General features: G+C 39.3%; 2 protein-coding genes across 2 annotated transcripts in view; both read left to right on the top strand.

Moving 5' to 3' along the window:
* The first annotated feature begins 1,935 nt into the window (after positions 1–1,935).
* Positions 1,936–23,172, top strand: LOC147324813 (uncharacterized). The gene is made up of 44 exons (XM_086302732.1): positions 1,936–2,032; positions 3,247–3,348; positions 3,469–3,745; positions 4,161–4,275; positions 4,648–4,738; positions 4,826–4,959; positions 5,058–5,274; positions 5,505–5,630; positions 5,726–5,840; positions 5,931–6,081; positions 6,204–6,317; positions 6,398–6,467; positions 6,587–6,724; positions 7,350–7,514; positions 7,929–8,023; positions 8,107–8,233; positions 8,341–8,596; positions 8,732–8,784; positions 8,870–8,982; positions 9,100–9,251; positions 9,391–9,529; positions 9,981–10,091; positions 10,208–10,387; positions 10,640–10,879; positions 10,968–11,124; positions 12,004–12,132; positions 12,233–18,480; positions 18,658–18,832; positions 18,913–19,160; positions 19,273–19,456; positions 19,544–19,754; positions 19,855–20,030; positions 20,152–20,221; positions 20,383–20,483; positions 20,570–20,601; positions 20,696–20,876; positions 20,964–21,068; positions 21,289–21,329; positions 21,418–21,540; positions 21,668–21,766; positions 21,896–22,024; positions 22,123–22,162; positions 22,602–22,725; positions 22,826–23,172. The coding sequence occupies exons 1-44, from the start codon at positions 1,936–1,938 to the stop codon at positions 23,031–23,033; spliced, it is 12,159 nt and encodes a 4,052-aa protein (XP_086158858.1). The 3' UTR covers positions 23,034–23,172.
* Positions 23,173–25,970: 2,798 nt separating this feature from the next.
* Positions 25,971–26,209, top strand: part of LOC147324811 (mucin-5B-like) — a 45,612-nt gene continuing 45,373 nt past the window's right edge. Inside the window, 1 exon segment of the mRNA XM_086302731.1 lies at positions 25,971–25,980. Coding sequence (XP_086158857.1) covers positions 25,971–25,980 — 10 coding nt within the window.

Here is a 26,209-nt window from a genome sequence, read left to right as displayed (position 1 = left end):
TATTCAATTTTATCTTATTCTATTTGATCTTACTCAATTCTATTAACGTTTAATTCTCTTAACTTGTACTGTCCACTTTCTGCCGTAACCAAAAAATGTCTCATGTGTGGGACTAATTAAGGTTTAACTTATCTATCTTATATAGTACTTGTGACACAAAAATGCAAAAATCTGAACTCTGACTTTCACATTGACTCAACATGGAGCCATATTTGTACATTTAAAGCAGTTTGAAATGTACATTTCTTAAAATCTGTTTTGAAGAAGCACCTTTAAAGCTGCATTTGATGTTTAGTTTTCCTCTCACTAAGGTGTTGATGATTTATCCTATACAAATATTTAGTAAGCTGTGACCAAAATACAGGTGTTTGGTAGAATTTTGTAGAAGGTGATGAAAGTCGTTCAATATGTTCTAAAAGTAAAAATCAAAACTACTGTCCAAACTATGTGTGAGAGTTAAAAAATTTGAAGCCTAACATGCCACCAGACCTAATGCATGTAAACATGACGCTGCAGGTCGGCAATGATAGTCACCAAGGATCTAGACCTGTGAGTTTATTTGCACATCCTGTGCAATTCATGAGCCAGTAGCAATTTAGACAGCGCCTTACGCACTCTTACTGCACTACCAAATATTAACTTTGCGTAAGTAATATAATTTTATGATATGTTTTAAAATATATTTTATTGTCAAATGACAATGTCTTGATTTTATGGTAGCATTTATTGTTTTGGTTGAATTTATATATTTCAAATATTACGAAAAATCTGTTCCCTCTGTGATGTTCTCATAAGGGTCTTCTGAATCGCCCTTTGTCTGGTCCCTCACCCAGAACCAGTTTGCCATGGGAGACCCTACCAGGGGGCAAAAGCCCCCGGACAACATAGCCCCTGGGATCCCTGGGACACACAAACCACTCCACCATGACAAGGTAGTGATTCGCGGAGGGGAATTTCAAACATTGTAATGTTTAGACATATAGAACAAAATAAAACAAAATAGATTTTTATTGTTATTGCACATGCACAATAAAATTGTGGGTGTTCCACACCATCTGTACATGGACTAAAGCTATAAATAGTATTGCAGCAAGAATAAATATCAAACAAGAGGATTATAAACAAATAAGAGGAAAACGCATAATAGAGGATAGGTTGCAAATTGCTTGAAAGTAGTGCATTGGACTTGGTCTGAGTATAGTCCATGTGTGAGTGGCCTGAGTGATAAGGGTTCCTCAGATCATGGCTTAGATTGGTGGGTGGGTGGACAGGGATGGGGTGTGGGGGGATAGTGTTTGTTGACAGTCCAAAAGTCAGCAGCCGGTATCTTATGGACCCAAAATGCAGATACAGGAGAACGGAGTTGAATTCAAACAAAAGGCGAGACTTTATTAGGGCTGATGACAGGGGTAAAAAATAAAAGCAAGGGCGAAAGAGGAATGACAACTAACCTTGTAATCTAAACTAGGAAAATTAAAACAAGATAACTATGACAGAACTGTGAAGCTATGAGACAATATGAAAGCTCTGACATTATGAATGCTGTGACGAGCATGGAGGAAAATAGACATCCTGACAAAGATTGATTGACAACACAAAGACTAAATACACACATGAGGTGATCAGAGAAAGTGGAGACACATGAGGAAACAGCTGACTAGAAAGAAACATAATGACATCACAGGGGAGAGTAAAACTAAACACATTGTACAAAGAAACACAAGACATTTCAACATAAAACAGGAAATATGGAGAGACATAGACATGACACAAACCAGCAGGGAATACTTAACACAGGGGTGATGACATAAAGGGATCTAATAAACAAAGAAGTAAACTAAGTAACCTGGAAGCTACTACCAAAAGAACTAAACATACACAATCAATATCAAAATACATGGAAACTCAAAGCACTGGGTCACACGACCCAGGACCATGACACTGGCTCAGGGGAAGAAGTTTATGCGTTTGGAGGTGTGGGACCTGATTGACCTGAGGCGCCGACCAGAGGACAGCGGGTCAAGCAGGCAGGGTGCAAGGGGTCACCTGTGATAGGTCTGATTTTCCTGAGACAGAACGATCTGGCGATGCCCTTCAGTGGTGGAAAAGTACAGTGAATGATTTTTCGTGGTCCCTGAATAGAAAACATCCAGGCAGTAGGAGAACCCGCTCTCCACTGAGGGGCGGTAGTAGGCCAGTAGCAGCTTCAGGTCGAGTTTGTTCTTCCTCTGGATGCAGAGGAAGTGTGGCCGCTGATGGGCCTTCTGATGGGTCCCAAACTTAAAGTACTAATATCTGAGTTCTTTTGTATGAGGGAGGTTCAGTTTCAGGTTATCAATTCTCAACCTCTGCCCTGTACGCTGTCTCATCAGAGATGAGCCCAATAGCGGTGGTGACATTGGTCTACTTAACGATGACATTGGTTGGGTTGGTGTTCAGTCATAGATATATAGGGCATACAGTAGGGGGCTGAGAATGCAGCCCTACAGGGATATATGAGTAAACTGATGAAAATTAGTTAAAGACATACATTGGTCAATTGTGTATGTAATGTGTAAAACACCCCCGATCAAATTGAGACTTTTCTTTCCTCGGTTTAAAATACCTTTCTGTTTGTGAATTTGCAACATTCCCAAGAATGAGCTGCTAGAGATAAAGCTGAAGGAATCAAACTCTGCTGCTTAATGGCTTTTGAGTAGAACATGAATACATGAGCAAGCTCCCGAGTATTGCAGGATGTTTGTCAATGATCTTATCAAATGTAAAGCAGATGGTAGACAAGTTGGCATAAGCTTTGCTTAAAGCATGTCACGTAGATTTCATATTATGTTAGGTGATACCTGCATGGTCATAGTCACTCATGAGATCTTTACTTCCTTGGCAGGTTTGTAAGAAATTTGACATCCCAGTGTCTCATTTTCCCCTTTTCATTTCTGTTTTTAATAAATTATAATTATTGGATCCTTATGAAACAATAGATTTAGAACAGAGGAGCATTTTATTGCTGCCTCTGTTGTCTTGAAATGAAGATATATTCAAGTGCAAACATACTTGTTCAATCAAGAGGAAGGATGTAATAATAAGTTATATGGGATTTGTGAAGGGTGTTGGACAGCCATCCAGCACATGTTTGCCACGACTAGCAATAAATCTTCACGTCTTACACAGGAAGAAGCTGTGAGAAAAAAAAAGTCTGATCTCAATATAAAAGGTAGTCAAGAACCACTCTCTACATTACCCACTCAGGGAACATCAAGTCCACAGTGGCAACAATGAGGGGGAGTTCGGTGGGGTTGTGCTTCCTTGCTTTGACTATAGCCCATGTCACTGAGATCCAAGCCAGATTGGGTAAGACTCAAATAATTTTGGTCTGCTTTTAAACCTCAATTATTTAAATAAATGTATCTTCTTCATTGATGCATATATGAACACAACATTTATAATACTTCCACCAATATTCATCTTTTATTTACGTGAATGTTTCTCCAGTCCGCAACCATGTGAGCAGCATCTGTAGCACATGGGGCAGGGAGCACTTCAAGACGTTCGATGGTGATGTGTACCAGTTTCCTGGCATGTGTGAATACAACCTGGTCTCCGACTGCCATGACACCTTCCCAGAGTTCTCTGTGCACATGAAGAGGAATGAAAACAATGGAAACCCGACAGTCAGTTATGTGGTGGTCACCATCATCGATTTTGCATTTCACCTCAGCAAGGATGTGGTCACTGTGAACGACCTGCCGTAAGTTTAAAAAAAAAAAAAGCAACTCTGATAGAATTATGATGACAATGATAATCTTTTATCTCAGATATATATATATATATATATATATATATATATATATATAAACAATACATACACACAATCCTAATGACATGAATTAACCACTAAATCATCATCAAGTCTGAAATGGAGTAGGAAGAAATATCCACATGCTTATTAATCTTTGATTGATTGATTGATTGATTGACCATGTTCATCATTACGCACACTTCCCCTCAGCACTTGTATACACTCATAAAAAGCACAGCTGAAGTTCACAGAGTGATTTACTAATGCAAAAGACTTTATTCATTACAGAGATGCTTCTTATATAATGTTAATTATAGATATAAATGAATTATAATTGTCAAAAAGATATTATCTTTCTTCTCAGTGTCAAACTGCCACACTACGAGGCCGGAGTACAAGTGGAAAGAAATGCAGTCTACATCAAGCTCCAGTCCAAAGTTGGCATCATTGTCATGTGGAACCTTGATGATGCAGTCATGGTAAATCCTTAAAATAGACAGGTCCAATAGGACATTATTTTAAACACATTTCTTTTATTAATGACTAACAGCCCAACCTCCAGAAATACTTAGCCATACTTTTATATTTTGGTCTGTGTGGCATTTAAATAAATACATTGTCCTCGAGTTGAATTGCCGATTACCTGGTTCACTACAACAATAGTTACAGTGGTTACTATTGTCCTTGCATACATGTAAAGTCCTTAAATGTGGCAACTTTGATGCATTCGTTTCATTTTATTTTGTTATTATTATATATATTATATATTATATATATATACTGTATTAATATCTTAAACATGTCATGTCTGGTTTCTAAAACTTTTTCTAACCCTTTACTCCATATTTAAGGTGGAAATTGATAATGATTACACTAACCGCACTTGTGGACTTTGTGGAGATTTTAACGGTGTTCCAGTTTACAACGAGTTCCTCCTTGATGGTAAAAGCTGTTCATCATTCATTAATTTTTTAAATCTTCAATATGCTGGCTATTGCGTGTCCCTACTAATGTAATTGTATGCAAAAGGTCGGAAAATCAGCCCCATTGAGTTTGGCAACATACATAAAGTCCATCGTCCAAATGATGATTGTGAGGACCCATATGAAGAGGAAGATGTCTCACAGGAAGCTATGAATGTGCCAGAGTCATGCAAAGAGTTTGTGAGTTTTGTTACCTACTTTAGCCAGGTTTAACGAAAGAGATCTGATGTTTTTTTTGTTTGCATTAAATAATTGTGCATGTGTTTACTGTCGTTTAGCAAAACACCTGTGAAGAGATGCTGCATGCAGAAACCTGGAGCTCCTGTACCAAACTGATTGACCCCGAGCCTTACATTCAGGCCTGTGTGCAGGACATGTGTGGCTGCACCAACCATTCAGATGACTTTTGTGTCTGCAGCACACTCTCTGAGTTCTCTCGACAGTGTTCCCATGCAGGAGGGGAGCCTCCCAACTGGAGGACTTCTGAGTTCTGTGGTAAAGTTTTGTTTTTTCTTTCTTTTTCTTTTTCTTTTTGTATTTTATATATTAAGCGGTAGAGAGAGTACCAAAACACTGAAATCACCTGAGCCAAGTATATGGTGAAATTTGGCAAATGTCAGAAGTAAAATAAGTGCACAAAAAAATCTGCTGTTTTTACACTCAAGTGAAAAACTTCAACAAGTTGATGTTTAGACACTTTGCGTAAATTCCCACTTCCTTCACAGCCAAACAGTGCCCATTCAACATGGTTTATGAAGAGAGTGGATCCCCTTGTGTGGATACCTGCACGCATCAAGACACAAGCTCATTCTGTGAGGACCACAAAATGGACGGCTGCTTCTGTCCTCCTGGTTAGCGCGCTTGTCAAATAAGTTTCTTTCTACACACCTGTTAAAGCTTCTCTTTTCATGGGATGTTACCTTCAAATGCCAACCTTCCATTTCAGGAACCGTGTTCGATGACATTTCCATGAGGGGGTGTATTGCTCAGTCTGAATGCCAGTGCAAGCATGGAAAAATCTATGAATCTGGTGAAGTTTACAGACAGGAGCGAGAGGAATGGTAATGTTCATAATGCAATCAGAATGTAATTTTTAACAATGTGTCTGCATATTTTGTTTTCTTAATGAATTTGGGTTTTTTTTTTTCCAGCACGTGTTTTGAAGGTAGATGGGCTTGTGAAAGTCTTTCAACACCTTCTACGTGTGCGGTTGAAGAAGGTTCACATGTAACCACCTTTGATGGGAAAGACTTCACCTTCCATGGAGACTGTTACTACACCCTGGCAAAGGTGGAAAGAAAGGTAAATGAGCCTTAGTACAGTACAGTCAAATTTTAGACAATACTGTGTTGGGCACATGTAAGTAAAAATATATTGGATTAGGCTACATTTTTTTTCTTTTGCTTACATTATGTGTATTTCAGGATGATGCAAGCCCTGCGTTTACCATTCTGGTCAAACTGGTACCATGTGCACACCAAGAGTATGACACCTGTCTGAAGACCATCAAAATCCTGCTGAACAATGACAGACACAATGTGAGTTTAATACCGGGCTCGTGCTTTAAATAGATACTGACAGCTGCAACATTTTAATGATCGATTCTGTTTTTATTCAGGTGTTAACATTCACTGCTGATGGCGCAGTAAAGCAGAATATGCAGAGTATCAGTTTGCCGTACTTCTCAGGTTGGTCGGAAAATAAGGAACTTTCGATTTAAGATGTTACTTTCATTTATGCTGAGATGTAAGAACTTAGCCACTGAGCCACTGATACCACTGATTTTTGTGTATCTCTTCATTCACAGGGGATATCAGTATATTCCACGCTTCGTCCTTTCACATCATCCTCCAGACCAGTTTTGGTTTGCAAATTCAGATCCAACATGTGCCTCTCATGCAAGTCTATGTCAGCCTGGAGCAGAGCTACAGAGAAAAGACACGTGGTAAGTTTTACATTAGTCTTAAAGCATTATATCACGAGGGCTAGTATGCATTTATTAAGTAACTATTTATTGCAAGACTTAAAGAATGCTGTCTGTTGAAGATGGTTATATCTGTGCATTTCGAAACAAACTTTGCCATTTGCAGCTTAAACAAATGAAACAACAGCAGATTATGTTGACTTCAGTGATTCATATGTTGTTGTTTTTTTAATTAAACACTGCCAGCAACCTTATTACAACCTTTTGGCTAAAAGGTTGTAATAAATGGCCTCGCCCACTCTTAGAGCTACGGCGAGAAATTTAAAAAATAATGAAGGCGCTCGTAATAGACTGTTAGCTTCTTCAGATGAAAAGGAACCAGTTAAGATGGTGTGGGCAGCTAACTGGTATGCCAAAATAAAAAGGCTATCTTGAAGGTTCAGTGAAAAGTAGACACTGAGGTAGCCAAAGAACATAATAGAGAAATTGTGTTGTATGTGACCAGGGATGATCTCAGGATTGTCCCACTCTGAATACCACCCAACTAGCAAGTCATTGAAAATAATTTATTTTGATATACTTTTTTCTTTAGCATTCTTATTTGCATTTCATGATAATTTCTTCATTAAGAATCTGTAATTTTTAGGTTTATGTGGGAACTACAACATGGTCCTGTCTGATGACATGAACACTCGTCAGGGCATTGTGGAGGGAAGTGCAGCAGCTTTCAGTAACTCCTGGAAGGCTAGCCATATATGCCAAGACAGAGAAGACAGACTCGATGACCCTTGTTCTTTCAGCGTGGAAAATGGTAAACTGGAAAGTGTTTTTGTCCATCAAGTTTATTTCTTATTCCTTATTTTATTGTCCACGTTTATGTTTTTTCTGAACTCCACCTATTTGTTTAGTGGGTTTGGATTAATTAGTAACTATAAATTGGTCATAGGTGTGGATGTGAGTGTGAATGGTTGTCTATCCTCTATGTGTTAGCCCTGTGACACACTGGCAACGTGTCCACGGTGTGTCCAGGGTGTACCCTACCTCCCACCCACCCCGCGACCCTGACAAGGATAAGTGGAAGAGAATGGATGGATGGATGGAAGGAAGTTTATTTCTTTAATTGCTATCATTTTCTTGAAACTTACTTTCCAGGCACTAATTGCAGCATATATAAACAAGCAAGAAATATAAGCAAGAAATGACATTTTTACTCATCTACTTATAGAAAAGTATGCCAATCACTGGTGCGCCTTGCTACGACAGCCAAATAGCACCTTTGCAGAGTGCCATTCTGTAGTGGATCCTGAGATTTACTACAAGGTACAACACAATCTATCTGTGTTTCTTTAACTAAATACAGTGGGACTGTAATACAATAAAAATGTGTTCACTGTTTTCTACAGCGATGTACTTATGCTAGCTGTAACTGTGAGAAGAGCGAGGACTGCCTGTGTGCTGTATTCTCCTCCTACACAAGAGCTTGTGCATCAAAGGGAGTGTTCTTGACAGACTGGAGAGAGAATGTGTGCGGTAAGTGTATCTGAAACAGCTCAGTAATGAAGTTTGATGAGCGTGTTCTTTTTTATTAGTTAGTCCAAAACTATGAGGTAATCATTAGCATATTTTCTGTAAAACAGAAAAATACACCAAGAACTGCCCAGCATCTCAGACCTTCTCTTACAAAAATCAGAGATGCCAGCTGACTTGCAGCTCATTGAGCTTAAAGCAGCAGAGCTGCACCTCTGATTTCTTGCCTGTGGATGGCTGTTCCTGCGCTGAGGGTCACTACCTAGATGACAACGGCATCTGTGTCCCAGTGGCAAAGTGTCCCTGTTACCATAATGAAGTCTACGTAAAGTCAGGCAAGTCCATCAGCACCAACAACGAGCGCTGGTGAGTCACTTCAGGATTTCAAATGAAACATCCTAAACTAAGGATTAAACAGGACCGTAATACATGTAGTATGATGGATTTACACAGACTTGGCTTTTTGTGTTGTATCTTTATAATTCTGGTGACTTTTTCTAGCATATGCACCAACGGAGTTCTTCATTGCCATTCTGGGAGAACCCGCATGTCAAGTCAGTTTTTTTTCTTCTTCAATGAGAGAGTTTTTTTAAGACAATATATAGTATATTAAAGGAATTTGTACTTTTTTTCCTACAGTTTCTACAGCTTGTCCTTCTCCAAAAGAATACTTCAACTGCTCCACTGCAAGCGCAGGAGTTGTTGGAGTGCAGTGTGCTCGAACTTGTTTAAATCTGGACAATGATGATTGTGTGAGTTGTTTTTGATGCACCTCCAAGTCTGAAAAAACAATATCTGATAAATATTATTTATTTATTTATTTATTTATTTATTTATTTTTTATCAATGTGGTCTTTCTATCCTCCCAGGATGCCACAGAGTGTGAATCTGGTTGTCGGTGTCCCAGTGGCCTCCTTGATGATGGTAAAGGTTTCTGTGTGAAAGAAAGTGACTGTCCATGCAAACATGATGGCCATCTCTATGTCTCCGGGACACAAATACCTAATCAGTGCAACACCTGGTAGGATCTTATTTTATTTTTTTAGTTATTTTCTAATTAATACTTGTAGAGTAATAAACAGTATGTGATATATATGACATGTTTTTCTCACAGTATTCAAATTGTACTGTATTTACTTTTTTTTTTTTGATACATTTAGTACCTGCCAAAGTGGAAAATGGACATGCTCTGAGAAAAAATGTCCAGGAACTTGCATTATTTATGGAAGTGGTCACTACACCACATTTGATCAGAAAACATATGCATTTCAAGGACAGTGTGGCTATATTGCTGTAAAGGTAAATAATGTATGCCAGAATCATCCAAAGCACAGCTGTCACCTAAATTGACCTTGTCATGTCCTGATCTAAAGTTTCTCATAGAAATAAACTCTGAACAATTAGGAGTAAAGTCAGTTATGCAACTCTAATTTCCTTTGTAAAAAAAAAGTTACATGCCATTCACACTGTATATTTTGTTTACCAAATACAATTACTTACTTAGAACTCATAGGTGAAATTGCAAGGAGCAAATGCCTTATATTGTAAATAATATCATTTTTTCTAAGTGCAAAGATTTGAGACAGTTAAGAATTACCTACACTGTGTCTCCAAAAGTCATTACATAAAGATTCAAAGGCAGTTAGTCAATATATAACATTTAAGTGCATAATCTTGTTCCTGTTATCGTCTACTTTAGCCCCCAAAAAACACAAAGTTTAACCTTTTTTTTCCCTTTTTTTTTTAACAGAACAACTGTGGCAATAAAACGGTGCACAACAGCTTTGGAGTTATCACTGAAAATGTACCTTGTGGCTCTACGGGCACCACCTGCTCTAAAAAAGTCAGAATTCAACTGGGGGTAAGATCACTTATAAACAATATCAAAGCTTTCTTATGCCATCAATAGTAAATCTAAGTAAATATATTTTCAGCATTGCAATTGAACCAACAGAAATTTCCTTTCCTTCATTACAGAAAAATGAAATTAAACTATCAAGGGGAAGAGTTGAAGAGGGTGATCTGGGACATGGACCTGATATCAAGTACAAGATAAGGAATGTTGGCTTGTATGTGGTTGTAGAATCTGAGATTGGGATGGCAGTGATGTGGGATCGCAAAACAGCTGTTCGGATCCTGCTTGAACCAACGCACAACGTGAGTCACAGTAACTGTTACATTAAATTCTTGCATTAAAGTTTTACTATTTTATTGTACCCTTTTTTGTCTGACCACATACTTGTGGTTTTCAATACCTCATATTGAAAAAATTAACAGAATCATTTCTAAAAAAGAAAGAAAATTCCTAGGAGCCTAATATATTAATGAAATTATGATAAATGTAAATCACTAAATTATATTTATTAAGATCTCACATTGCTCGATTGACTCTTTTGTTTATTTGCACAGGGAGAGGTGTGTGGCCTGTGTGGTAATTTCGATGGTGATGGACAGAATGACTACACCACTCAGGGTCAGCTGGTGGTGAGCAATCCACTTGAGTTTGCAAACAGCTGGAAAGTGTCTAGCTCTTGTCCAGATGCGGAGGTGAACATTGATCCGTGCGTAGTAACACCCGGTCGACATCAGTGGGCAAAATTGATGTGTAGCATCATAATTGGAGAAACATTTAAAGAATGCCACAAAAAGGTAATGAGAATTTGTAACTTGTTCACATTCACGCAAATCTAAAACAATGCTCTAAAAAAATCATCATCAAATTTGCACCACTGTTCAGGTTAGCCCTTTTCCATTTTATGAAAACTGCGTAAAAGACTCATGTGCCTGCGACACTGGAGGAGACTGTGAATGTTTCTGCACAGCAGTTGCAGCTTACGCTCAGGCTTGCAATGAGCATGATGTTTGCATTGCATGGAGAACTCCAGAGATCTGTCGTGAGTAACAGTTTGTTTTTTGTTTTTTGAGGCTTTAAATTCTTGTGAGCCTGGTGTTTGCAACTACAGAGATCTATATATCAATCTGCTCAGTAAACATACCCCATCATTTTTCGTATTTTTTACTTTATTATTATTAATTAATAAACTTGATCTTTTCTGTATCAAGCTACACTCAATAACCAATAGGGACCAAAGTGGACACGTGCTTTTGCAAGCTTATAAAGCATCTGAAACGGAATTTTCTCATTTTTACAATAGTCAGACAATTAATTAAACCTCTCCGGACAACACATTTCTAAGTGTTAAATGCAAAAGAAAATGGATGTGCAAAGTGATTGTTCCAGAGTCGGTGTTTGGTTTGTGTTAGCTTAAAAAAATCCTGTAATATAACATGTTGGGCTCTATTGAAAAGGATATGCAATTGTAGTGGGATCATTCTTAAATACTGAGTGTAGGTCAAATGTGATTAACGATAATCACAACAAAAATAATATGTGGAAAAGTGAAAGGAAACAAATTTTGCATCTGTAATAAGTAAAGACTTATTACTTATGTAATCTAACATCAAATATACTGCAGACAATATTTGCTTTAGTTTATAACACTTGCATATGTAACACATTCACTTCAATTTAAACTCAGTGTATATTATAGTCAGGGTTACTTATTTCCAAAATCAAATAAATAATCTCATTGCAATCTTTTTATTTTAGTGCAATCAGACAGAAATTCCAAAATATTTTCAATAACCTTATTAAATTTTAATGTGAGAGTGGAGTTTGAACTGCATTCACATTATAAATTGAAATTTCATATATTTTAGTCAACATTTTAATCATATAAGTAAATGGCATAATTTGTATCTTTTTCTCCTAGCTGTCTATTGTGATTACTACAACGACCCATTTATATGCACGTGGCACTATAACCCTTGCCACTCTCCATGCTACAAGACCTGTTTGAATCCAGAAGGTGTATGTTTGAATCCGATACCCACCCTGGAAGGTAGGAGGTTCAGTCGTGTCAGTTTGTATTACCTTGAATCAGATAAATGTGCCATTCAGAAATATTAATTAAGGTTATTATGTGATATCCTTTTATACAGGCTGTTACCCTGTATGCCCAGAAGATAAGCCCATATTTGATGAGAAAAACAAAACATGTGTGGATGTATGTGAGCCAACTACGACAATACCTCCAACTACCACAACTACACCTACTACAACAACTACGACTACACCTACTACAACTACACCTCCTACAACTACAACCACTCCTACTACTACAACTACACCAACACCTCCTACTACAACAACTACGACTACACCTCCTACAACAACAACCACTCCTCCTACAACAACTACACCAACACCTCCTACTACAACAACTACGACTACACCTCCTACAACAACAACCACTCCTACTACTACAACAACACCAACACCCCCTACTACAACAACTACGACTACACCTCCTACAACAACAACCACTCCTCCTACTACAACTACACCCACACCTCCAACTACCACAAGTACACCTCCTACAACTACAACCACTCCTACTACTACAACTACACCAACACCTCCTACTACAACAACTACGACTACACCTCCTACAACAACAACCACTCCTCCTACAACAACTACACCAACACATCCTACTACAACAACTACGACTACACCTCCGACAACCACAAGTACAACTACAGCCACACCTTCAACTACCACAAGTACACCTCCTACTACAACAACTACGACTACACCTACTACAACTACTCCTCCTACTACAACTACACCTACACCTCCGACTACCACAAGTACAACCACAATCTCATCGACTACTTGCATTCCAAGTACCACATGTGCGTGGTCAGACTGGTATGATGTGGATGATCCAACGGACAAAAGTGATTGGGAAACATACAAAAACATCACAGATAGCGGTCTTCAAATATGTGAAGATATTCAAGACATTGAGTGTAGAGCGGTACTATACCCGGACAAAACCTTTGATGACTTTGTGACTGAAACTGGCCAAGTTGTTAGTTGTGATCAGGACACTGGTTTAATATGTAGAGTAGAGGATCAGACTAGACCTCCAAGAAAGTGCTATGACTATGAGATAAGGGTATATTGTTGTAAGATATGTTCAACAACCACATCTCCTAGTACCACGACTACATCAACACCTCCGACTACCACAACTACACCTCCCACTACAACTACAACTACACCTCCAACAACCACAACTACACCTCCGACTACCACAACTACACCTCCTACTACTACAACCACTCCTCCTACAACAACTACAACCACACCTCCGACAACCACAACTACACCTCCTACTACTACAACCACCCCTACTACAACAACTACAACCACACCTCCGACTACCACAACTACACCTTCTACTACTACAACCACACCTCCGACTACCACTACTACAACCACTCCTCCTACAACAACCACAACTACACCTCCTACAACTACAACCACACCTCCGACAACCACAACTACACCTCCTACAACTACAACCACTCCTCCTACAACAACTACAACCACAACTACATCTCCTACTACTACAACCACTCCTCCCACTACAACTACAACCACACCTCCGACAACCACAACTACACCTCCTACAACTACAACCACTCCTCCCACTACAACTACAACCACACCTCCGACAACCACAACTACACCTCCTACTACTACAACCACTCCTCCTACAACAACTACAACCACACCTCCAACTACCACAACTACACCTTCCACTACAACCACACCTCCGACTACCACTACTACAACCACTCCTCCTACAACAACTACAACTACTCCTCCTACAACAACAACCACTCCTCCGACTACCACAACTACACCAACACCTCCTACTACAACAACTACGACTACACCTCCTACAACAACAACCACTCCTCCTACAACTACAACTACTCCTCCTACAACTACAACTACTCCTCCTACAACAACTACGACTACACCTCCGACAACCACAAGTACAACTACAGCCACACCTTCAACTACCACAAGTACACCTCCTACTACAACAACTACAACTACACCTACTACAACTACTCCTCCTACTACAACTACACCTACACCTCCGACTACCACAAGTACAACTACACCTTCTACAACTACTCCTCCTACAACAACAACCACTCCTCCGACTACCACAACTACACCTACACCTCCTACTACAACAACTACGACTACACCTCCTATAACTACAACTACTCCTCCTACAACAACAACCACTCCGCCTACAACAACTACACCAACACCTCCTACTACAACAACTACAACAACACCTCCTACTACAACAACTACAACTACACCTCCTACAACTACTCCTCCTACAACAACAACCACTCCTCCGACTACCACAACTACACCAACACCCCCTACTACAACAACTACGACTACACCTCCTACAACAACAACCACTCCTCCTACAACTACAACTACTCCTCCTACAACTACAACAACCACTCCTACTACAACAACTACGACTACACCTCCGACAACCACAAGTACAACTACAGCCACACCTTCAACTACCACAAGTACACCTCCTACTACAACAACTACGACTACACCTACTACAACTACTCCTCCTACTACAACTACACCTACACCTCCGACTACCACAAGTACAACCACAATCTCATCGACTACTTGCATTCCAAGTACCACATGTGCGTGGTCAGACTGGTATGATGTGGATGATCCAACGGACAAAAGTGATTGGGAAACATACAAAAACATCACAGATAGCGGTCTTCAAATATGTGAAGATATTCAAGACATTGAGTGTAGAGCGGTACTATACCCGGACAAAACCTTTGATGACTTTGTGACTGAAACTGGCCAAGTTGTTAGTTGTGATCAGGACACTGGTTTAATATGTAGAGTAGAGGATCAGACTAGACCTCCAAGAAAGTGCTATGACTATGAGATAAGGGTATATTGTTGTAAGATATGTTCAACAACCACATCCCCTAGTACCACGACTACATCAACACCTCCGACTACCACAACTACACCTCCCACTACAACTACAACTACACCTCCGACAACCACAACTACACCTCCTACTACAACAACTACGACTACACCTCCTACTACAACTACGACTACACCTCCTACAACAACCACTCCTCCTACTACAACTACAACCACACCTCCGACTACCACAACTACACCTCCCACTACAACAACTACACCTCCTACAACTACAACCACTCCTCCTACAACAACTACAACCACACCTCCGACAACCACAACTACACCTCCCACTACAACAACTACACCTCCTACTACTACAACCACTCCTCCTACTACAACTACACCAACGCCTCCAACTACCACAACTACACCTCCTACAACTACAACCACTCCTCCTACAACAACTACACCAACACCTCCTACTACAACTACCACAACTACACCTCCTACTACAACTACTACACCAACACCTCCTACAACAACAACCACTCCTCCTACAACAACCACAACTACTTCTCCTACTACAACAACTACGACTACACCTCCTACAACAACAACCACTCCTCCTACTACAACTACACCTCCTACAACTACAACCACTCCTACCACTACAACTACACCAACACCTCCTACTACAACAACTACGACTACACCTCCTACAACAACAACCACTCCTCCTACTACAACTACACCAACGCCTCCAACTACCACAACTACACCTCCTACTACAACAAGTACAACTACACCTCCTACTACAACAACCACAACTACACCTCCTACTACAACAACTACAACCACACCTCCTACAACTACAACTACAACCACACCTCCTACAACTACAACTACTTCTCCTACTACGACAACTACACCTCCTACAACTACAACCACTCCTCCTACAACAACTACAACCACACCTCCGACTACCACAACTACACCTCCCACTACAACAACTACACCTCCTACTACTACAACCACTCCTCCTCCTACAACTACACCAACGCCTCCAACTACCACAACTACACCTCCTACTACAACAACTACGACTACACCTCCTACAACTACAACTACTCCTTCTACAACAACAACCACTCCTCCTACAACAACCACAACCACACCTCCTACAACTACAACTACTCCTCCTACTACAACTACACCTCCTACAACTACAACCACTCCTACTACTACAACTACACCAACACCTCCTACTACAACAACTACGACTACACCTCCTACAACAACAACAACGACTCCTACTACTATAACTACACCAACACCCCCTACTACAACAACTACGACTACACCTCCTACAACAACAACCACTCCTCCTACTACAACTACACCAACGCCTCCAACTACCACAACTACACCTCCTACAACTACAACTACTCCTCCTACTACAACTACACCTCCTACAACTACAACCACTCCTCCTACAACAACTACACCAACACCTCCTACTACAACAACTACGACTACACCTCCTACAACAACAACCACTCCTCCTACAACAACTACACCAACGCCACCAACTACCACAACTACACCGCCTACTACAACAACTACAACCTCACCTCCGACTACCACAACTACACCTCCTACCACAACAACTACAACTACACCTCCTACAACTACAACTACCCCTCCTACTACAACTACACCTCCTACAACTACAACCACTCCTACTACTACAACTACACCAACACCTCCTACTACAACAACTACGACTACACCTCCTACAACAACAACCACTCCTCCGACAACAACTACACCAACACCTCCTCCGACAACAACTACACCAACACCTCCTACTACTACAACTACACCAACACCTCCTACTACAACAACTACGACTACACCTCCTACTACTACAACTACACCAACACCTCCTACTACTACAACTACACCAACACCTCCTACTACAACAACTACGACTACACCTCCTACAACAACAACCACTCCTCCTACTACAACTACACCAACGCCTCCAACTACCACAAGTACACCTCCTACTACGACAACTACAACCTCACCTCCGACAACAACTACAACAACACCTCCTACTACGACAACTACAACTACACCTCCTACAACTACAACTACTCCTCCTACTACAACTACACCTCCTACAACTACAACCACTCCTACTACTACAACTACACCAACACCTCCTACTACAACAACTACGACTACACCTCCTACAACAACAACAACGACTCCTACTACTATAACTACACCAACACCCCCTACTACAACAACTACGACTACACCTCCTACAACAACAACCACTCCTCCTACTACAACTACACCAACGCCTCCAACTACCACAACTACACCTCCTACAACTACAACTACTCCTCCTACTACAACTACACCTCCTACAACTACAACCACTCCTCCTACAACAACTACACCAACACCTCCTACTACAACAACTACGACTACACCTCCTACAACAACAACCACTCCTCCTACAACAACTACACCAACGCCACCAACTACCACAACTACACCGCCTACTACAACAACTACAACCTCACCTCCGACTACCACAACTACACCTCCTACCACAACAACTACAACTACACCTCCTACAACTACAACTACCCCTCCTACTACAACTACACCTCCTACAACTACAACCACTCCTACTACTACAACACCTCCTACTACAACAACTACGACTACACCTCCTACAACAACAACCACTCCTCCGACAACAACTACACCAACACCTCCTACTACTACAACTACACCAACACCTCCTACTACAACAACTACGACTACACCTCCTACAACTACAACCACTCCTACTACTACAACTACACCAACACCTCCTACTACAACAACTACGACTACACCTCCTACAACAACAACCACTCCTCCTACTACAACTACACCAACGCCTCCAACTACCACAAGTACACCTCCTACTACGACAACTACAACCTCACCTCCGACAACAACTACAACAACACCTCCTACTACGACAACTACAACTACACCTCCTACAACTACAACTACTCCTCCTACTACAACTACACCTCCTACAACTACAACCACTCCTACTACTACAACTACACCAACACCTCCTACTACAACAACTACGACTACACCTCCTACAACAACAACCACTCCTCCGACAACAACTACACCAACACCTCCTACTACTACAACTACGACTACACCTCCTACAACAACAACCACTCCTCCTACTACAACTACACCAACACCTCCAACTACCACAGCTACACCTCCTACTACAACATCTACAGCCACACCTCCTACTACAACTCCTCCACCAGACTGCCCTGATTGGGGTGTCTCAGTAAGACCCATTACACATAAAAAAAATTTTCAATAACTTTGTATTTAATGAGATTTTGACTGTTTTCACTTTTCCAGTAATTAACTTATAGGTTATAGCTTAATGAACTCATAGGTGTTTGGCAAAAAAACATCTTAAAGTACCTTTACTATTTTTATTTGTGCTATTTTCTTCAAGCAAAATGAGACCTTCTATTTGTGCAACTGCACCATGGCCAGATGCATAGAGAACAACATAATAGAAATTATTCCATATGAATGTCCACCTCTTCAAAACATAACTTGCACGAATGGAAAGAAACCAGTTCTGGTATATGACGAGTACTACTGCTGTCAATATTATACTTGCGACTGTAAGTTATTTTGTGAGTAAAAAACATTTGTTCCATTCATGTTTTTTCCCCTCCATTAAATTTTTTTTCTTTCTTTTAAGGTGTATGTGAAGGGTGGGGAGATCCACATTACATCACATTTGATGGACTTTACTACAGTTATCAAGGAAACTGTACTTATGTTTTGATGAAAGAGATCTTACCGATACATAACCTGGAGATTTATATTGACAATGTCTTTTGTGATCCAACTGAAGATGTTTCTTGTCCACGATCGATAACAGTATCATATGTATCACAAGTCATCACACTCATTAATCATAATCTTATTGGAGCTGCACAGTTGGAGGTAACTTTATGCATATATGATTGCCAATATTTTATTGTATTTTTCTGCAAAATAACCAAGATAGATTATTTCATAGTATATTTTTACATATGGTGCAATTATTCTTTTGTAGGCACTGAAAAATGGAGAAAGTTTGAACCTACCTTATTCTCAACAAGGTGTTAAGATCATGAATTCAGGTATTAACCTGATTTTAGAGATTCCTCGTCTAAAAGTGGTTGTTACATTTGGAATAACTGGCTTCAGTGTAACCCTTCCATTCCAGTACTTTGGCAAAAACACACAGGGACATTGTGGTGAGAATGTTCACTAAAATGGCCATATTTCTTAACCCTTACTTTGAGGTTGTACTGCAATATTAACTGTTTAATTACTATTGTCAGGAACATGCAACAATAATCAGGCTGATGACTGCATGTTGCCTGGAGGTAAGCTGGTGGAAAGCTGTGCAGTGATGGCTGACTATTGGCCTGTTGAAGACCTTTACCAGCCCAACTGCCCAACACCACCCGCACTACCTACCAGTGCACCTGAACCACCACCTACCTTAGCTCCATGCAAACCAGACTCCATGTGTGACCTACTTAAAACTAGGTAAGCATGATCTGATCTGTCCCAAAAGTTTATTCCTGTACTATTAACAGTTTGCACTCAAAACAAAATACATTAATTTTTGTGTCTTTTGTTAAAACAGTCTCTTTGCAGAGTGCCATCCATTTGTCTCTCCAGAAAATTTCTACAGAGGTTGTGTTTTTGATAGCTGTCACGTTTCAAATCCAACAGTGGAGTGCACAAGTTTACAGACTTATGCTGCAGCCTGTGCTCAGGCTGGAGTTTGTATTTACTGGAGGAACCACACCACACTGTGCAGTAAGCAACCCCTCATCATTTTGTAAATGTTTTGAAATGGTTGGAATCACAAGTGACACTTTGCCAGCATGTATATAAAAATCAAAGCACAAAACAATGAAGTTCTTTTCTTCATCATCAGCTGGTGAATGCCCATTAGGCAAAGTTTACAAGCCTTGTGGTCCTGCAGAACAGCCAACCTGTCAAGACGAGTAAGTTTCTGCAAAACTATGCAAAAACATTTCTAGGCACTATGATAATAACAAAATGTGGCAAAATATAAATGGTTACAGTGGCAATAAGTAAAAGTGACACTGTTTATCAACTTAACTGAATGAATTTAACTGCTGTTCCAACGTAACTTATTTTACAGTCCAAGTGGACCAACTATGAACTACACTACTGAGGGATGCTTTTGTCCTGATGGAATGAAACTCTTCAACCAGGAGTCTGGAATATGTGTTGAAAAATGTGGTAATTACTTTTTGTAATATTTTCAGTTTACTACTACATACCTAAGTATATGATATAGTTTTAGTGACTTTTTTATTTTCCAACAGGATGTCTTGATCCTGAGGGCATTCCTCGTGAGGTGATCTTCTTCCTCTTTTTTTTTTTTCAGAAATTCTATTCTTTATTGTTTACTTACAGGAGAAAATAATATAAGTTGTGGTTTATTCTTTCAGTTCAATGAAAGATTTGAGTACAAATGCCAGGACTGCATCTGTGAAGAATCTACGAAGACTGTGACTTGCAAGCCTAAGGTGTGCCCTCCACCGTCAGCCACTACAGACTGCTCTGCTCCTGGGTTTGTCCTTGTCAACCAGACCAGTCCATCAGACCCCTGCTGTTCTACCTATGTTTGTCGTAAGACATATAGTATCAAAGCACTTTAAAATTTTCCAGAATGTTATTTGATTTTGGTAGTATCTCACTGTGCCATCATCTCTGCAGAATGTCAACCTAACACCTGCCCAGTCACTAATATGAATTGTCCAATTGGATATAAGCCAGTTGTCAGTGTCCCTGATGGAAAATGCTGTGCAGAACATACATGTGGTAATCTCATTCAAACAGTTTGAATCAATCAATCTATCTATCTATCTATCTATCTATCTATCTATCTATCTATCTATCTATCTATCTATCTATCTATCTATCTATCTATCTATCTATCTATCTATCTATCTGTGTGTGTGTGTGTGTGTGTGTGTGTGTGTGTGTGTGTGTGTGTGTACTTTCATGCAATTCACCTCGTCTTTGTCCAACTCTTTCCTAGAACCTAAAAGAGTTTGTGTACACAGAGAAACTGAATATCAGGTAAATAAGAAGCAGATGACTTGTCATTTCTCACCTTTTTGCCTTTAATGATGGAATAATTATGTATGACCTTCTCTTTATTTGTCAGCCTGGTTCTTCAGTTCCTGTGATTGCATGTCAGGATTGTACCTGTGCCAATCAGATTGACCCCAAATCTGGTCTATTAAAAATAATTTGTGTGTTTCAACAATGCAAAGAACACTGTGAACTGGTAAGAGACAATAAAGCCGTCATCTTCACTTACACCATACATCCCAGTTTGTTTTCCTTTGGTGGCTTTAGTGTGTCACTTGCTAGATTGGGCTTCACAAGCTAACGTCGCTCTCGGTGTCTCACAGGGATATGGATATGTGGAAAGTGATTCAGATGAATGCTGCGGGAAGTGTGTACAGAAACACTGTGTTGTCAACATTAATGGAACCAAACACCTTTTGACTGTAAGCTGGTTGTAACTTCATGTGTTAATTCATCTAAGCCAACCACCAATAAGTGCTTATTTGTGTGTTTAAATAAATACTAGTAAGTTTGTGTGGATTTGTGTATACATCTATCTCACTGCTTTCTAGCAAGGAGAAACCTGGTCACCATCGGAGAATAAGTGTGAACATTACACCTGTGTTAAGAATGGTGAGACTTTAACAGCAAGTCATTCACAGACTGTCTGCCCACCCTTCCAAGAGAGCAACTGTCAACCTGTAAGTATGCTTTTAAAAAATAATCTTGATTGATTGACTGTATCTGTCTGAAATGAAATGAAACAAATTGTGTTAATGTTGTATATTTTCCTTGTTAGGAAACAATTCAAACTGCAGCAAATGGCTGTTGCAAAATTTGTGAGTATAACATTTTGATATATAATATTTTAATCAGAGGCAGCACAGTGGCGTGGTGGTTAACATTGTTGCCTCACAGCAGGAAGGGACTTGTTTTGAATCCAGCAGCTAGCCAGGGTCTTTCTGTGTGTAGTTTGCATGTTCCCCTAATGTCTGCATGGGTTCTCTCCGGGTACTGTGTCTTCCTCCAATAGTCCAAAGACATGCACTTAGTGGAGTTAGGTTAACTGTTGATTCTAAATTCCACATAGGTGTGAATTTAACTGTGAATTGCTGTTTGTCGGTGTTAGCCCTATGATGGCGTCGACAGAGTGTCGACCTGTCCAGGATGTACCTGCCTTTCAGCCTATGACATCTGGATAAGCGGAACAGTATGGATGGATGGATTTACATTAAATAGAAATAAAAGAAACTAACTCAACATCTTTTTTTGTAAAAGGTGTGGAGAAGGAGAAGGGATGCAAGTTAATGTCCATGAAAACCCATATTACATTCAGCGGTTGTCAGTCCTCCCAGGAGGTAGATATGCCATATTGTGAAGGATCCTGCAACACTTACACCATGTAAGGATAACCTTAATGTTATATGGTTCCCTGGAAAGTTACAAAAAGTGTTATTTTACCCTTTGACTATATTAATAATCCTGTCCCCTGCTATCTTTAGGTACTCTGAAGCAGCAGCAGCTATGGAGCATTCCTGCTCATGCTGTAAGGAGATAAACTTCAGCAATCGCACTGTTGACCTGGTCTGCCTGAATGGAGACACGGTCCCCTACACATACATGTATGTGGAACAGTGTGGGTGTACCAAGACGGACTGCACCACAGCTCGACATCATGTTCGCAGGAAGAGAAGCTTCACACTGCTGTGATGAAACAGTCCGTCTCTTCACAGATGTGACATTTAAATGTTTCTTCCCATATTTTCTTAAAAATCATTATATATCTTACAAAGTAATTGGTATTGTAGTTTGAGTATTTATCTGCTGATCAAAATTAAAAAGAACTTGCAACTCAGTTCATGTCTCATCTCCTCCATCTTCTTTTTTTCTAGTAAAATAAAATCTAAACATTTATTTTGTGTTTACATTTACATCACACAAACCCTAAATGTACTGTCTTATTCTCCATAAAAACATTAAAGTTTAGCGAGCTGTTTTTTTAAATATACAATAAAGTTGGCAGGGTGAAATTTTGAAATAAAAAGACCAGGAGAGTCTGCATTTTGACTGTTCTTGGTGAAGCAGTAATAAATAAAAATAGGAAAGAGTGGAGATGTGCTTATGGACTGTAGATATAGATACAAAATCACTAAACGCGTGGAGTATTTGAAAAGTGGTAGGGGTGAAACAAGCTGTTACAACATTAGTAAGTATAAGAATGAAACAGAAAAGAATTCAGCAATAATGTTTATTTCAAAGCAATTACACAGCATGAAAAAAGACGCTAGAATTATGTGAGAGCCAGAGTTTCTATTACTTTGAATTCTGCTTTGACAACATACCAAAGACATGGCTAACTTTGCTATTTTACCACAGCCAGTCCACTTATGTAGTTGGAAACACGAATGCTTTTTGGATACAAACATCCTATCACTTCAGTCCTTTATTGATCACATCAGATCAATTTGAAATTATTATTATGAAATTATTCTAGATTTATATACAATTTTTATCTGAATAAAGACACAATATTTTCAGCTTATTATATTTAACGGCTTCACTACATGCAGATGAGTGAATAAACTGTAGACTAGTTACAATGATTTAATAGGTAGTAAACATAAAATAAGTGAAGAAGCACTTTAAGATTTGTGCTTTAATTTGTAAATCAATCAAATATAGCAACACACCTCTGCAATGCAAATTAGTATAACTTTTGAATAGGTTGCTAAAACAACCAGAATACCTTAATAATCCATCCATCCATCCATTTTCATCCGCTTTGTCCGGGGCCGGGTCGCGGGGGCAGCAGCCTAATAATCCATAAGCAAATTGTGTAAATAATAATGATGAATGCTTAAGAAAAACTGAAGTCCGGAATAGTTCATCCTATGTTTAGTGTCTGTTTGGGAGCTTCAGGGTTGTTTGGGGTTTTAGAATAAGCTGAAGCAATTGCAAAGACTTTACAGCTTTCTTTTTTCACATATATATTAGGAGCCAGCAGAGTAGGCCAGTCCATTTAGCAACTTGTACATAATGAACACCCTCTGCTGGGTATACAAGAACACGGCACAAATAACTGTCAGATGCTATAAGATTTCTTTTTCCTTCCATCAGTCCATTTTCTTTGCTGCTTGTTCAACAAGGCTGGAAACCATTCCCAGCCAAAACTGGGTAAAAGCCAGGGGTACACCAGTCCATAACCAGTCTAAAACACAGAAATAGACAACTACACACTCACACGCTCACAACTACAGTCAGTTTAGCATCACCAGTCAGTCACATGTCTTTGTACTCTGGGTGGAAACTACAGTGATGTTAGCCAATTTTCAGACTCAGCTTTATTGTCATTCAGCTATTTGTAATGATAACTAATTTCAGTCTCAGTATATGCAGTATGCTACTAAACACAATGCAGTATAAATAACTAAATGAAAAGCTAAAATAAACACACATTTAAGTGCTGAAATATGTTAATAAATAGTGTTCACACACACACACACACACACACACACACACACACACACACACACACACACACACAAACCTGTGTTTAAATGGAGAACTCAGTTAAGTAAATGTTTTGGGGATTTTTGGAGGCTCTAGCTGCTTTGGATGCTCATGTAACCTGTTTCTCATCCAACCACACTAAGCATGAATTGTATTTGCTAAAGTCTGTTTACTCAGTACTTCATCTGGGGTTCTGGAGTGCAAACTGAAAATGCCAAGGTAATTTGAATGTTGTCAAACAAATACTGAGGTGAGAGCTCCTCCAAGGACAAATATGAGCTGGCAGTAAGAACAAGGAAGGAAGATTAAGTTCTCAGAAGCAGCACGCACTGCGTTTATTCAGGGAGGACAAATGATTACACTGAAGCAGTTTTGGTCACTAGGACAACTGCACACTTAATCCACAAAGATATATTACTATTTAAGTTCCAACACCTTTTATCATCCTCTAAAACCTGTCTGGCGCTTTCAACTGTCACTAAGACGGTAGTGTGTCAGATTGCAGCACAAGTTTAAAATTAGAGACTTAGCAGTAATGTGATAAAACTCTGTGCGAGATACCGTAAAATGTATGCCTAAATGTTCCCCCAGTAGAGTTTCATACTCGATGTTAAATAATAATAAATCAATAACAGATAATCTGTTGGGATGTGTTAGCACTTAAATGTTTTACTGTGTCTGTTTTTGACTACAGTACTTTAAAGAAAACCTAACCTCTAAAGCAAAAGGCAACCTTGCTAAATGCATAATGCAAGTTTTAAATGATTTTGTGATTTAAAGAAATGTAATTCTTAAATCACCAATGTGAAAATGTAACCATCTCTTTTTATCTCATCACTGTATAATTTTAGGCACATATATTTATTACTTATTTGGAAGTTATTTGGCTTTAATTTAAACTGTCACTGGTCAAATCTAATGAAAACCACTAAAAGAAACTTTTAAAAGTATTATTATTATTATTATTATTATTATTTTATTTTATTTTATTTTTTTATTTATTTTTTTTTTAATTTGGCCTTTCACCATCTTTGCTGTTACACAAATCTCCCAAGTATTTAAACCCAGATTTCTAACAGTACCACGTCTTCACATTGTAGCATCTCTGGTCCAGTTCAGTGAAAGAAATTAGTAGAGATGGGGCCTGGTGCGCAAGACTGGCTACAGCTACACCTGGCAATCAAAGCAGCCTTGCCTCTAACTTTAAGCTTGAACAGTTTCCAAATCAATGAATTCACCCATCGTATAGTTGTTACTGTTCAAAAGCTGTAGACCTGCATTTTAATTGTTAATGTGGGCATTTCACCATAGGAGTCTGTGGGATTTAGTTTCTCCACTTTGGAGTCAATGTCAAACAGCCTTTCCAGGATCTGCGT

Source organism: Aulonocara sp. 'chitande type north' Nkhata Bay, linkage group LG7 (assembly GCF_057382095.1).
Source record: "Aulonocara sp. 'chitande type north' Nkhata Bay isolate Kocher_YH1m ecotype deep benthic linkage group LG7, A_spYH_male_GT1.1, whole genome shotgun sequence".
In the NCBI taxonomy this organism is placed as follows: domain Eukaryota; kingdom Metazoa; phylum Chordata; class Actinopteri; order Cichliformes; family Cichlidae; genus Aulonocara; species Aulonocara sp. 'chitande type north' Nkhata Bay.
The sequence above is the reverse complement of the archived record's forward strand: the minus strand, read 5'-3'. Positions and strand labels throughout refer to the sequence as shown.

Excerpts from the sequence above, each read along its gene's own strand:
- LOC147324813 (XM_086302732.1), top strand. The coding sequence starts at position 1,936 with ATGACACTGGCTCAGGGGAAGAAGTTTATGCGTTTGGAGGTGTGGGAC. Across the intron at positions 18,481-18,657 it reads GCCCTGATTGGGGTGTCTCA|CAAAATGAGACCTTCTATTT; the intron begins GTAAGACCCATT and ends ATTTTCTTCAAG. Across the intron at positions 20,484-20,569 it reads AATATGTGTTGAAAAATGTG|GATGTCTTGATCCTGAGGGC; the intron begins GTAATTACTTTT and ends ATTTTCCAACAG.